Source organism: Aspergillus wentii (genome assembly GCF_001890725.1).
Source record: "Aspergillus wentii DTO 134E9 unplaced genomic scaffold ASPWEscaffold_4, whole genome shotgun sequence".
Taxonomy (NCBI): Eukaryota; Fungi; Ascomycota; class Eurotiomycetes; order Eurotiales; family Aspergillaceae; genus Aspergillus; species Aspergillus wentii.
This window is the reverse complement of record NW_024467835.1, coordinates 1,001,530-1,014,234: the sequence shown is the minus strand read 5'-3', so window position 1 is coordinate 1,014,234 and position 12,705 is coordinate 1,001,530. Positions and strand designations below refer to the sequence as shown.

The following is a 12,705-nucleotide window of genomic DNA, read 5'->3' as shown; positions in this document are numbered from 1 at the left end:
AGAAACTGAAGATAAACAAACCAATTTTTATCTGATTAGGCCCAGCAATGATGCAAATGCTCGATGGCGGGGAAACGACTGGAATGCGGTACCCAGGACACAGCAAGTAGCTAAAATAAAGTCGATGACGTTTCAAAAAGAGCGTGGTCAATAAAGGGAGAATGAATGTCCCTTTGATTCTTCCAGACAAGATTGTTTGTTTCTGTCTTGGTCTGTCGAGTTGATTGGTTGTCTTTGACAATCAATGTCAAATGAGGATATCCCGGATGATTGATGTTAAAGAAAGTCTAGGAGTACCACCACCACAGTCTGAGATAGCGAGTTCGACGTTCTGAATTGTCTGAGAGCCCATACCATCAGTATCACTGTCATCAGAAGTGGCGTACCAGCCTTCGAATATCACTTACCTCCACTCTCCACGTGCATGATCGTGCAAAGAATCCAGCAAGGGGGGAGACGTTCAGCGTCGCGGCCGAAGACAGAGAAAAATAAAGTAAAATAAAATCAAAAGCAATGACATCCGGTGTTCGTTGATATGGACGTAGGTCTTTCGCTACAAAAGGAGGGGGCAAACTCTCGATAAAGAAAGAGATCGACAGGGAGGGAGAAAAGAGAGTTAAATAGAAAAAATAGAGGGAAGCACAGACACTTTTTGCTTTTAATAAAGATAATGTAAGAAAATTCAATAGCCCATCAAGGACAGTGAAACAGACCAAGTGGATGGTTTGAATTGATTAAGAGCGAGTGAATTGAAGCTGAGATGAGCAAAGCAGCAACCAGAGCCAGCTGGTTCAACGCGAAAAAAAAAAAAAAAAAAAAAAAAACACCGCGTCTTTCGGGAGGACAAAGAGAGAGTAAGAAAAAGGGGCAAACTCAGCAACACCCTAAAAAAAAAAAAAAGACTTTCTCGAAATCAAAAAATAATAATAATAATTTTCGAAATCCACAGGGCAGCAAGGAACGTTAAAAAGAAAACGACAGACAAGTGTCAGTAGAAATCGTCGATAAGGCCACTGCGGATCCGCCACTCAGGAGCCAACAAGCTCGTACGGGTTTGCAAGCTTCAGTTTATGCCGGTGTCTCTTATCCACCTTATGAGGTTTCAATCTCGACTATCACCACGGGCGCCTGCAGACGGTCTCGATCCTATCGGGAGGACTCCAAGGCAGTGCTAGACAGGGCGTCGTTTCTGATGAGAACCTTTAGGGCCGCTCGAGTCTGACGATTCCTAGACCAGGGAGACACAGTAAGCTTAGGAACAGAGGAATCATCGTCACACAGGAATCAGTCACAGCCGATGGAGAGAGAAGACCCTTGCAGATCATGTCCGACCGACGACAGCGCGACGCTGAGCGGGCCTTCTGGAGCCATTCGAGGCGAGTGTCGAGGCGCCGAGTGCCATCCCCGCCCGCCACTCAGCCCAAGCATCACCAGAGGGCCAATAATTCCACCATGTTGGTGTCTTCCATCTCACCATTGCACCTGAGCTGCTCAAAGCTGACCTGACAAGAGTCTGGTATTATTGGTCATCGCTTCTTTGTCGGTTTCACAATGGCCATTTAGACTGAAACGCTCGCTGCATACTGGGAACGTGAGATCCAGCAACGTCCAATGACCCCACTGGAATCACCGACAGACTGAGGTGAGACCGTGAGAGGAGATATTAATCTGTGGTAATTTTTTTTTTTCAGGTTCAAATATGAGACATTCGCAGAAATAGAACATGGAGAGCATCCGAATTCCGAACTGATGTCGATGTCGAAGAGGAATAATCGAATTGAGAGATCGCAGGAAATCTGGATATGGAGTCACATGGGGTCACGGGGGGTTTCCGGTGACACTAGCCTGCTTCGGCCATGGGTTTTTAATCTACGGGGTATATTAATTGAGTCAATTGCATTGGTGAGGATATAATCTATCCCTGGAATATATTATCCTGGCAATCATCAGGAGGGGCTTGTCAATCCAATTGCTATTTCTAAGGAAATTGAGGGTGGTTGGTTCAACATATGACCCATCATACGACTATTGCTCCCGGGTCAATGTCCCAAAAGAATCAGTCGGCGGTTCTCAGCAAGGCATGGAGAGGGGTCGTTAATCTATCCAGTGCGCTGGTTCAGAGTGGGCTCGTCAAGCTAAAAAGATAACATGATGCCAGTTACCTCGGATTGAGAGAGAGAGCCAAGACCAACGATATTATTTCTATGCGTGCTGGACCGGTACACAGTAGGTATAGCATAAGCAAACTCGTCTATTTACCATATCAAAACTCATATAGAGTTCATTTTTTTACCGCCCCATCCAGCCTCCGTCGACGCAAATGACATCGCCCGAAACATAACTGCTTGCCGGGCTTGCCAGGAACACAACTATGCCCTTGAAGTCTTCTGGCTTTCCCCATCGGCCAGCAGGGATTCTGGCCATGATTCCTGCGTTGCGGTTTGAGTCGTTGATAAGGGCTTCGTTCATATCGGTGGCAATGTATCCGGGTGCAATGGCATTGACATTGATGCCCTGGCCGATCCACTCATTGGAAAGGGCCTTGGTCAACTGAGCAATGCCTCCCTTGGAGGCTGCATATGCTGGTACAGTAATTCCTCCTTGGAAGGACAGAAGCGATGCAACGTTAATGATTGAGCCACGGCGGCCAGAGGGGAATTCGGATGCGTCTCGGGCCAGCAAGTAGGCACCAAATTCACGACACAATGCAAAAACGGAGGTGAGGTTAACTTCGAGAACCTGAGCAATAGATGAGCACAGTCAGCGTGTAGCTTTGAGATAGCGTGGACGTAAATAGATTGTCAAGTTTCCAAATAAAAGAAAACATATGATTCTTACCTCATCCCAATCCTCATCCGGGAACTTATGACTCGGGTGTCGCCTTTGGATTCCAGCACAGTTCAGCAGAACCTCAGGCTTCAGACCCTGGCTTGTTAATGCTGGAATGATGGCTTTGACTGATTCGCGGTTCGACAGCTCTGCTACATGAATCCATGCCTTCTTGCCGATGCGATTGATGATTTCGTCTCGTGTCTTTGTGTTGGACTCATCTCTCTGCTCACCATCAGCTTTATCAATTCAATCTATCTCTTTAAGGAATCGAATTGCGAGTAGATGGCATACTCTTCTGATGATAGACATACCTGGATCAAAACAATATCAGTGCCAGCTTCAGCAAGCGCATAGGCCATTTCCTGTCCAATTCCTCGTGTGCCACCGGTAACCACGGCGGTTTTCCCGCTCAGCGAGAAGAGTGACGCGACTGATGCCGACATTGTGATTGCTGTGACTGTGTCTAATGATGTCAATCGTCAAGTCAACTTGAGAACGACGATAAAAGTCAGACGGGGGTCTTCCAAGGATGATGATGAAGTTAAGTATTCGGCCACTTGACAACCAGGGAAAGAGGGTTTTTTATTCAACCGCCCAACAGCGATTCTATGACATCTTAAGAAAATCCTACACAAAGAACAAATCTCCCTCTGGCATCATCCCAACCCCTCCGCGTGCGGGGCAGAGATGACCTACTGCCAAACAGGGCGAGTTCCGTTGCCGACACGGCTTTCAGTAACCGATGGGCTCCGCTGGCGGTAACTGAACCAGGATCGGCATCGAGCCGAGGGCCACGTGAGCGGTATGGTTACGTATTGATATTGTTGTATTTACGTTTATTTTTGGAGATCAAGTCAACAACGAAGACGGGGATAAGAATAGGCATAGTGATGAATATTCAAGGAATGTTCTGGACTATACTGATTATATCCAAGAGGATATAAAGGCAGAGTGGAGTCTCGGAATATTATGTTTCAAACAAAGAATTGAGAATGTATAGCATATTTGTATGCACAACGAATCCCTTTGTAATAGCTTCAATGGACATCAAAGAGGACAAGATTGCGACCTCAAGGCCATTTATGTAGTTTCTGCTGGATATATGGCTTATGTAAAGCTTAACGAAGAGCTATCCATGGGAAAGTGGTATAAAGAGCCATCGTATGACTTCAAGGCTGCTTAGACCTATCATACAGTGACTGTGTTACCAGACCAATGGAACTCTTCTAGAATACGAGATGTGCATATGCACAGATCGCTTTAATTTAAAGTGCTTCATCAATATAAATGTTTAAATCAATGACTACTGCAGCACTTCACAGTAATTGCGTTGCAGTGGCAGGGATTGGGGAGCAGGTTGCAATCTTCGATGCATCTGCATTTTTGATCAATTGGACTAGAGAAGAGTGATGGGTTTTTAGTAGTTTAGAGATCATTAATGTGTGATATGCTGTTTTTTCATTTAAATCAAGGTGGTTGTTTGGATACTGAGCAATATATATTCCGACATATACTATTTGAAGATATCCATCTATGTCATATGGAGTGTCATTCCAGCACTTATTTTAAGGCTAGCATAATGACACTCTAGAGTCCTCTATATTTAAGTACCAGAATATACAAATTATATATAAAATCATTCGAAGTCGATGAACTGACTTTATATGAGGTCTATAAAAAAAAAAAAATCGTATTGTACTGTATGGTATGGTAATATACCCACCACTCACAAACCCCGCCTCCAATCATCATTCGCCGTTGCACGCATCGGTCAGCATCTAATGCTGAAATGCGTTGGAAATCGCATCCATTCTCCAAGTAGCCTGGAATTAGGTGAAAACACGCCATCTCAAAATCAGGAAACATCCGTGCTCGAAGCCACTGTAATTACAGTTACGGCATCGTCGAGTGTGGGGAAACACGAGCGCCTGAGAAGCTCTCCCCCAGAAAGAACACCACGTTGAGCCACAGTGCAGAAGAATCTCGACCTGCTGCAAGGATTTTTTTCTATTTTCTCCTCTTTCATCCTCTCCTGCTTGATAATATTTTCTCCAACAAAGCCTATGAGAATCTCCATCCACCTCCGCATCTCTCACAAATACCCCCCGTTTCATCGCTGTCCTCTGGATGCACGCGTGTCTTTGCCAAGTCGGGTTGAAACCATGCCTCTGCTGCATTGAACGACAATTTACATTTGTTATTTGAGGTCAATTCTCATCTTTTGAATCCGAAATGGAGTCAGAAGAACAATCCTCACAGGTGGACATTCCAACCATGTCGAGGTCCAAGTCACGCTCGGATAATATGAAGCGAGTGTCGAGAGCGTGTCTTCATTGTAGACAGCGCAAGTCAAAATGTGATTTGTACGTTCTTCTTTCTTTCTTTCTTTAATATTTCTTTTTGGGATACCATATTCCATGTGCATACAGATTTCATTGCTGATAAAACACAGAGATAGCAGTGGCAGCCCGGGAGTACCACCATGTCAGCGGTGTATTCGAGATCATCGCGAGTGTGTTTTGGGTGGTTCGAACAGAGGTGGTCGTCGCATTCGCAAAAATAAACTGAAAAACATCACACCCGGCGTGAATATCGCAACCCCGAAAAATTCCGAGTTGGATGCAACCAGTCCGCCCGATTCAGAGAACCGCCAAGCTACGTCGAGTGTCTCTTATCCTGGTCCAGTGGTTTTCATGCCTCAAAACCCCCCTACAACAGATTCGGCCTCGGTGGTGGACGAGGATGATACGGAATCCATTGGTTCAGTTCCACGAAATCCATCGGACGCCTGGCAGTGCCTGACCGGTATTGCGAAACGAGGTACCGACGGCACTAACTCAGAGCCACTTACAGATCCCTTACATTCGGTGTCTAGCGGCTTCGCATCATACAACACATTTCAGAACGGCAATGTGACAGACTTCCAATCCAACAATGGCATCAAGGCGTACAGACTGGTGCAGGCGCGCTCCTTAGACCCGGGAACTGTATGGCAATTGGTGAACCGTTACGCCGAAAACTTCCATCCATACCTCCCTATAGTACCACGGAAATATTTCGATCGCAGTGCTCTGGATTCATTTGCCGCCAACGAAAAACATCTGCTTACGGCTGTGCTCACAATTGCTTCAAAGGATTTGGTGGAACGACCGGAGATTCATGAATATTGCTCCAAGTACATGCACGAGCTAATTTCAGGCATCGCCGCTGGTGTTGACTGCGATGTTGAGGCTGTGGAGGCGCTACTTCTTCTGGCAGAATGGGAGCCGCAGGGTCTACGGCCCCGTGTGGAGCGTGTTGGGCGGGGAGAGGAAGACCGAGCCGCCTGGATGCATGTCGGACTTGCCCTACGATCTGGATATTTCCTTGGGCTGGATCGAACCTCATTCCGGGGCGACGCCTCAGGGGACGCTGAAACCGAAGCCCGCAGACGACTGGCCTGGACTAGTTGCTACATTTCAGACCGACTGATTTCTGTTCGTATTGGACGTGCCTTTTGGTCGCGAGGACCAGGCCCGATGACAGGCCTTGTCAGTCAGGATTTCCCCTCGCTACAGCCTGTCCGGGCTGGGGATGAGGATTATGCGAAGATATTTCAGGCGATGCTGGATCTGACTCAGCTTTATGGAAATGTCCACGACTTACTCTACTCGGGAATGCGCACAAGTAATCAGATGATGCTGATGGGAGATTACGTCAAATATGTGGATGATTTCCGCCTTGCGATCTTACGCTGGAAGTCTATCTGGGGCTCGTTGGCCTGTAAGTGGCTTCAATTAGATCTGTTGACTTGGTTACTGATCCTTCCAGGTTCGCCCCCAATGCAAGTAACGTTGCAGCTTTCATACGAGTACTTGAGGCTGTATACGAATGCGTTCGCATTCCAAGCAGCCATATCTCAGTCGTTGGTCTCGAAACTAAAGAGTGATGACCAGTCGCAACGAGAGTATTTACGAACCACTTTTAACAATGTGGCCTCCATGCAGGATGCTCGATTTATTTACGAGTCCGTTGATGCTGCCAGAGCTTACTTGACGATTCTCGTTGACGTGGTTGACCCTGAGAAGCATTTACATTTCATGCCACTCAGGTTTTATTTGTAAGAACTCTCTAACTAATACACCCTCTATTTCTAACGGTTTCAAGATACGGGATCTATGCCGCAGTATTCTTATATAAGGTAAGATCATGCCACTTCGAAGCTACCAAGAGTCTGCAACTGACTAGTCCAGGCCCGTTCATTCGGTGTCATGCCACCTTCGGAAGAGATGAAGGTGCGAGATCTTGTCACACAGACTACCGAGGTTCTCAAACGAGCAAGTGCTGGACCGGATGATATCGGATCTCGCTATTCAAAACTTCTTGAACTACTTTGGAAGCCCAAAACTGTATCGATAGCCTCACCTGCGGGGACCCATCGGAGCAACGATCTGCACATGCCAAATGCCCTATCAAGCCGCATGCCTGAGAGCAGTGGTGGTTACATGCATTTCAGCCCTGCAAATGATTTCTCGTGGTTAGATCTCGAGGCAGTCGGAGATTATGTCTCTGGAGACCAAATGCCTGGGGCAGGCACATTGGGATTCGACGCATTCCAGAACTCTGACATATACCAAACGGGACAAGACCGTTCTCAGATATGGCAGGCATCATTGTGGTCAGGTGATATGGCCAACAATCTTCTCTTCTAGATTTTCACCATCGATTATTTCCGCATTATCCTACATGGACTGCCACGACTCCACGTGGGGGTACTGGATACAATGGAAAAAAGTACAGTCATAATTCCCAGTTAAAACTGGCTTTAACACAGTGCAAATCTCCACTAATGCTGCGCCCTGCGACGGCAAATGATTTGAAGCCTATTATTGTTTCTCCTCATTGAATGCGGGGCAGCGGGGCAACAGAACTGACGTCGGGAATTGCTCCGATGTCTTTCTAGCCGAGGGGAAAACACCTCTTCAATTCAGGATTGCTCCAACAACCAAAACAGCAAATAACTCGAGCTGAATTTGTGACTTCTTTGTCTCGAGTCAATACCAACCAACCTGATTCGAGCACTATTATGGCTCAGTTGAATGAAATCCGAGGCCGATTGGCCCTGATAACAGGGGCGTCTGGCGGGTGAGCTTTCTCCCATCTATAATTGTATGTTATTTTGAAATCGAATACTGACAAGAAATTTTTCTAGAATTGGAGCAGCCTGCGCTCACCAGCTCGCCGAGAAGGGCGTGCATCTTGCCTTGACATACTCCTCCAGCGCGGCAGCAATGACTGCCCTTGTCGACGAGCTCAAAAGCAAATACGCAAGCGGGGATGGATCCAGTCCACTTCGCATCTCAGCTCACCAGGTTGATGTTTCCTCTGCGGAGCAGATCGAAGCCATGTTTACCCAAATAGACAAAGAGCATGGGCAGCGGCCAGACATTCTCGTTTCGAACGCGGGATATGGCAAGCGCGTACCACAGGTTTGGGATATCTCGCTTGAAGAATTCGATTATACAATCAACGTCAATCTCCGGGCGTCGTTTATTCTCGTCAAGGGGGTGGTAGAGCACATGAAGAATCAACGATGGGGTCGGATTGTGTTTATGTCTTCGATAGCTGGCTATGGTGGTGGGATTAACGGATGCCGTAAGTTATTCTTACTCTGTGTGTTTTATTTACAATGGCTAATATCGCTTTAGACTATGCTTCTTCCAAAGGAGGCTTGACTGGGATGATGAAGAACCTCTCAACTCGCTTAGCCGAGCATAACATCAGTGTCAACGACGTGGCACCCGCCATGATTGGCGACACGGGCATGATTCCTAATGCACAGGCAATTCCTGAGGTTGCTGTAGGTATCCCACTCCAGCGATTGGGTGTGCCCGAGGAAGTCGCCAATGTAGTGACCATGCTGGTGACGACAGGTTATATGACAGGCCAGAGTCTCCTGCTGGCAGGAGGGTTAAAGTAATGGCTAAATTGATAGTATAGGTAGTCTTTTCAAGAAATAAGATCATATATGACTGATGAGTAATACTCGATTTATTTTCATTATTGTTTTTTTATTTTCAATTTGCTTTCATTAAAGGTCTATACTCGCTCATCTACCTATACACTATAACGTCATCACACATCTCATGGATACAACTTGTACATCTCGCTTTTGTTTCCGTTACTTTTACTCGCCCTCACTCCGGTAGATTCTCAACAAGACTGGGTATTCAAAAAATAGGAGGGGCAAAAAAGAAAACCATGGGCAACTTTCTAATACAACCGAGCTCATGTTTCGCTCTCAATGACGACCTTCACAACTGGTCTTCCAGTCTCGTCAACTCCCTTTCCAGCCAATGCGAAGGCCCGGTCACCCTCTTCGAGCTTCACCCGGTGAGTAATGACCTGCTCTTCGACACGGTTGAACTTGCCGCTCGCCATCAAGTTGATAGCAGCGGGGTATGCGTATCCATCGTATCGGAAGACACCGATGATGTCGACCTCACGGAGAGCAGCGGCTCCGACGGGGAGACTCTGGACTGGGTTTCCCATGCCGATCTGCACCAGAACACCTCCGGCGGCGGAGGCGTAAATACCAGCCTGCACGCAGGCCGGGACACCGGTACAGTCGTAGACGCGAGTGAAACCGTTCGCGGCACCGGCCGTCTCCTTCAAGACGCTAGCGACGTTCTGGGCGTTGTTCAGCGCGTAGGCGATGTGGTCGGCTTGAGGAGCGGTAGGGGGAGGGGGAGGGTTGGACGGGTTGGACTTGGGGATAAGGGCGGTCTTGAAGCCCAGGTTGAGGGATTTAGCGATTTCGAGACGCGATTGGTCAATATCTGCTACGACGATTGAGGAGAAGTTCTCCGAGGTCGCCAGGGAAGCGGCAAGGAGAAGGCCAACGGCGCCAGCACCGAAGACCAAAGCGGCGGACTGTTCGCCCAGCGATTCGGCCAGCTGCACTTCTTCCTTGGTAGGAGGGTGTGAGCGGCGAATACCATGTAGACAGACGGCGAGTGGCTCGACCAGGGCGCCGCCAGCGTATGTTACCGAGTCCGGCAGCTTATGGCACATGTCCGCCGGGTGGTTGGTACGACCCATGAGGGTGCCGTCGAGGTGGGGGAAGATTTTGGCGCTGCTGCGGAATTTCATCTCCGGGCAGATGTTGTAGCGACCCTGTTTGCAGAGGACGCACTTGCGGCAAGAAAGACCGACTTCGAGAGCGACGCGATCCCCGACCTGCAGGGTGGTCACTTCAGGGCCGACAGCGGTGACGGTGCCAGAGGATTCATGGCCCAGGCACATGGGCTCGCGGACGACAAAGTCACCATTGCGGCCATGGCTGTAGTAGTGGAGGTCGGAACCGCAGAGGCCAGTGGCACGGACAGCAACTTGGACATCTGCACCGGTAGGAAGGGAGACTGGTTTAGATCCCTGGTATCGTTAGCTTTGAGATAAAGGACGGCAGAGTGAGACTGAGGAAAACTTACAAGTCGAAGATCTTTTGCGCCGTGCAAGACGAGTGCTGGGGTATCTGTAGCCATAATGAGATATATGGATGAGTGGATGGAAGGAAACGAAGGGAAAAATTCTTGTGACAGTTTTCTCAGCCCAGAAATCAGTGGATATGCGCTGTTAATAAGGAATCATCGGAATCGTCGCCTTCATCGTCGCGATCATAATCGCAGTTTCTTTTACCCCTCGTCGGCGATTGAAACAATGTGGGGAAAGCAAACCGGAGCTGGTCCGCGTCGGGAATTGAGCCAAAAGAGGCAGAAGTCAATAGCCGATGTAAGAATGGCGTATTCCAGTGGATTTGGGCTGTATCGGAGAATTTGCAGGCTGGTGATTGGGCAATAAATGAGAAATACAGTATCAGCGCAGGATTCAATCACAGGCAGTGAAATAATCAGGCTGGAGTGGGTGGGATGGCTCATGGCATCATGGCAGGATGCAACTTGAATTCCCCACGTTCAACGGAGATCGGCGGGGGAGGACGATGGAGGACATTGCTCCATTCCCTCTTCTTCTTTTCTTTTTCTCTTCATCATCTGTCACTTATTGATTCTTTTGTCAGTCTGATACTATCATCAATTATATATCCTCACTCCAGTCAGAATGGCTTCTCAAGCAGCGCTGTTGATCGGACCCATCACTCATGCCAGAAAGGAATGGGAGGATCTGTCGTCACTTCTGACCCTCAAGGTAACGTGCTTTTGGTGCTTCGCAATGATACCCAGTCGCTAATGGTAGCAGGAATTCCCTACAGGCACCCGCGAGGAATTCATCCAGAATTGCAAGGATGGTAAATACGACGACGTGGTGGTGATCTATCGATCGAATACATCAAACAAGGTGGGAGATCATATTCGCAACGGGATAATACAACCCAAATATTAACTTGCTCAGTACACCGGTCCATTTGACGCTGAGATGTTGTCGGTGTTGCCTTCATCTTTGAAGTATATTTGCCATAACGGGGCTGGATATGATAACATTGACATTTCCGGTTGTTCGCAAAAAGGTATTATTTCCACTTCCCCTGCTCGATCAATGAAGAATATTAATGCAGGATAGGAATCTCCGTGTCCAGCACTCCCGTCGCTGTTAACAACGCCACAGCCGATGTAGGCATTTTCCTGATGATCGGTGCTTTGCGACAGGCTCATGTGCCATTGTCTTCACTTCGCGCAGGTTAGTTCTATACATCCCTAGATAAGCAAAGCCAAGACTAACAGCCGCAGGCCAATGGCTAGGAAACACTACGCTGGGTCGCGATCCTCAAAACAAGGTTCTCGGGATTCTCGGAATGGGAGGTATTGGACGGGTATGGAATTCCGGATGATCTAGAGATACACAGGATGCTGACCATCGTAGGAAATGGCCAACCGCGCAAAGGCGTTTGGGATGAAGATCCAGTACCACAACCGCTCACGGCTGTCCCCGGAACTAGAAGGAGATGCGACATATGTCTCGTTCGATGAGTTGCTCGCCACTTCAGATGTGCTGAGTCTGAATCTCGCCCTGAATGCATCTACCCGTCATATCATTGGGGAGTCGGAGTTTAAGAAAATGAAGGATGGTATTGTGATCGTTAACACTGCCCGGGGTGCTCTCATTGATGAGAAAGCGCTGGTCGCTGCATTGGAGTCCGGAAAGGTAATCCACGAACTATCCCTTTTCGAACGTTTGTGAACCATTGCTAATGTTAAGCAGGTCCTATCGGCCGGTCTGGATGTTTATGAAAATGAGCCGGCTGTAGAGGCAGGTCTCGTGAACAACCCTCGAGTGATGCTGTTGCCACATATCGGAACCATGACATATGAGACACAAAAGGAGATGGAAATTCTGGTGCTGAACAACTTGCGTTCAGCCATCACCAAGGGCGAGATGATCACCCAAGTGCCAGAGCAGAAGAAGTGAGGCCGAGAGTACTAGTTATAACTAGATAGATCGACATAGATCAGCGGAGGGTATGAAGTAGAGATGGCTCGAAATCTGTTTCATTAGCGACATGCTGTGGGTGTTAGATTAGACAATCAAGATTCAATATCCAAGTTTATTATAATACTGAGTTGCAGACAATTGCTGTCAATCGAATGTCTTGTCTTTCTTTGTTGTCTTCATAATGGTTGTCTCGAACTGCTAAGACAAAGTATTGCCGGGCGGTGATGGCGATGGCTTCCGCAGCAGGGCTAGCGTTAGGGCTCGCTTAGGGTCTGCGGGCGCCAAGAGCGAAACGCACCACAACGAGCGACCCTCGCGATCCTCCGTTCCAGCGGCACGACGAAAAGCGACAACTTCTCACCCGACATCGAGGACCATCTCATTCCACCCCCTCGGCAACCGTTTCAAGATGGTGAGTGGATTTATTTTTTGCGTGGATTGAAGAAG

General features: G+C 48.0%; 5 protein-coding genes across 5 annotated transcripts; 3 read left to right on the top strand and 2 right to left on the bottom strand.

Moving 5' to 3' along the window:
- Positions 1-1,925: 1,925 nt before the first annotated feature.
- Positions 1,926-3,275, bottom strand: ASPWEDRAFT_59495 (putative 2-deoxy-D-gluconate 3-dehydrogenase; the record flags this gene model as incomplete). Its single annotated transcript, XM_040838457.1, has 4 exons — positions 1,926-2,099; positions 2,163-2,739; positions 2,839-3,054; positions 3,144-3,275. 3 exons carry the CDS (start codon positions 3,273-3,275, stop codon positions 2,290-2,292), a joined length of 798 nt encoding a protein of 265 aa, XP_040688679.1. The 3' UTR covers positions 1,926-2,099; positions 2,163-2,289.
- Positions 3,276-5,129: 1,854 nt separating this feature from the next.
- ASPWEDRAFT_488360 (fungal specific transcription factor domain-containing protein) lies at positions 5,130-7,710 on the top strand. The gene is made up of 4 exons (XM_040837171.1): positions 5,130-6,594; positions 6,643-6,931; positions 6,979-7,012; positions 7,065-7,710. Exons 1-4 carry the CDS (start codon positions 5,250-5,252, stop codon positions 7,521-7,523), a joined length of 2,127 nt encoding a protein of 708 aa, XP_040688678.1. The 5' UTR covers positions 5,130-5,249; the 3' UTR covers positions 7,524-7,710.
- Positions 7,711-7,897: 187 nt separating this feature from the next.
- On the top strand, positions 7,898-8,791 carry ASPWEDRAFT_111815 (SDR family NAD(P)-dependent oxidoreductase; the record flags this gene model as incomplete). The annotated part of the gene is made up of 3 exons (XM_040828273.1): positions 7,898-7,956; positions 8,024-8,466; positions 8,520-8,791. 3 exons carry the CDS (start codon positions 7,898-7,900, stop codon positions 8,789-8,791), a joined length of 774 nt encoding a protein of 257 aa, XP_040688677.1.
- A 308-nt stretch (positions 8,792-9,099) lies between these two features.
- On the bottom strand, positions 9,100-10,355 carry ASPWEDRAFT_171828 (NAD(P)-dependent alcohol dehydrogenase; the record flags this gene model as incomplete). The annotated part of the gene is made up of 2 exons (XM_040830846.1): positions 9,100-10,245; positions 10,302-10,355. 2 exons carry the CDS (start codon positions 10,353-10,355, stop codon positions 9,100-9,102), a joined length of 1,200 nt encoding a protein of 399 aa, XP_040688676.1.
- Positions 10,356-10,795: 440 nt separating this feature from the next.
- ASPWEDRAFT_40137 (D-mandelate dehydrogenase-like dehydrogenase) lies at positions 10,796-12,397 on the top strand. The gene is made up of 7 exons (XM_040835249.1): positions 10,796-11,016; positions 11,068-11,166; positions 11,221-11,335; positions 11,389-11,505; positions 11,556-11,638; positions 11,689-11,970; positions 12,028-12,397. Exons 1-7 carry the CDS (start codon positions 10,930-10,932, stop codon positions 12,232-12,234), a joined length of 990 nt encoding a protein of 329 aa, XP_040688675.1. The 5' UTR covers positions 10,796-10,929; the 3' UTR covers positions 12,235-12,397.
- Positions 12,398-12,705: the final 308 nt, after the last annotated feature.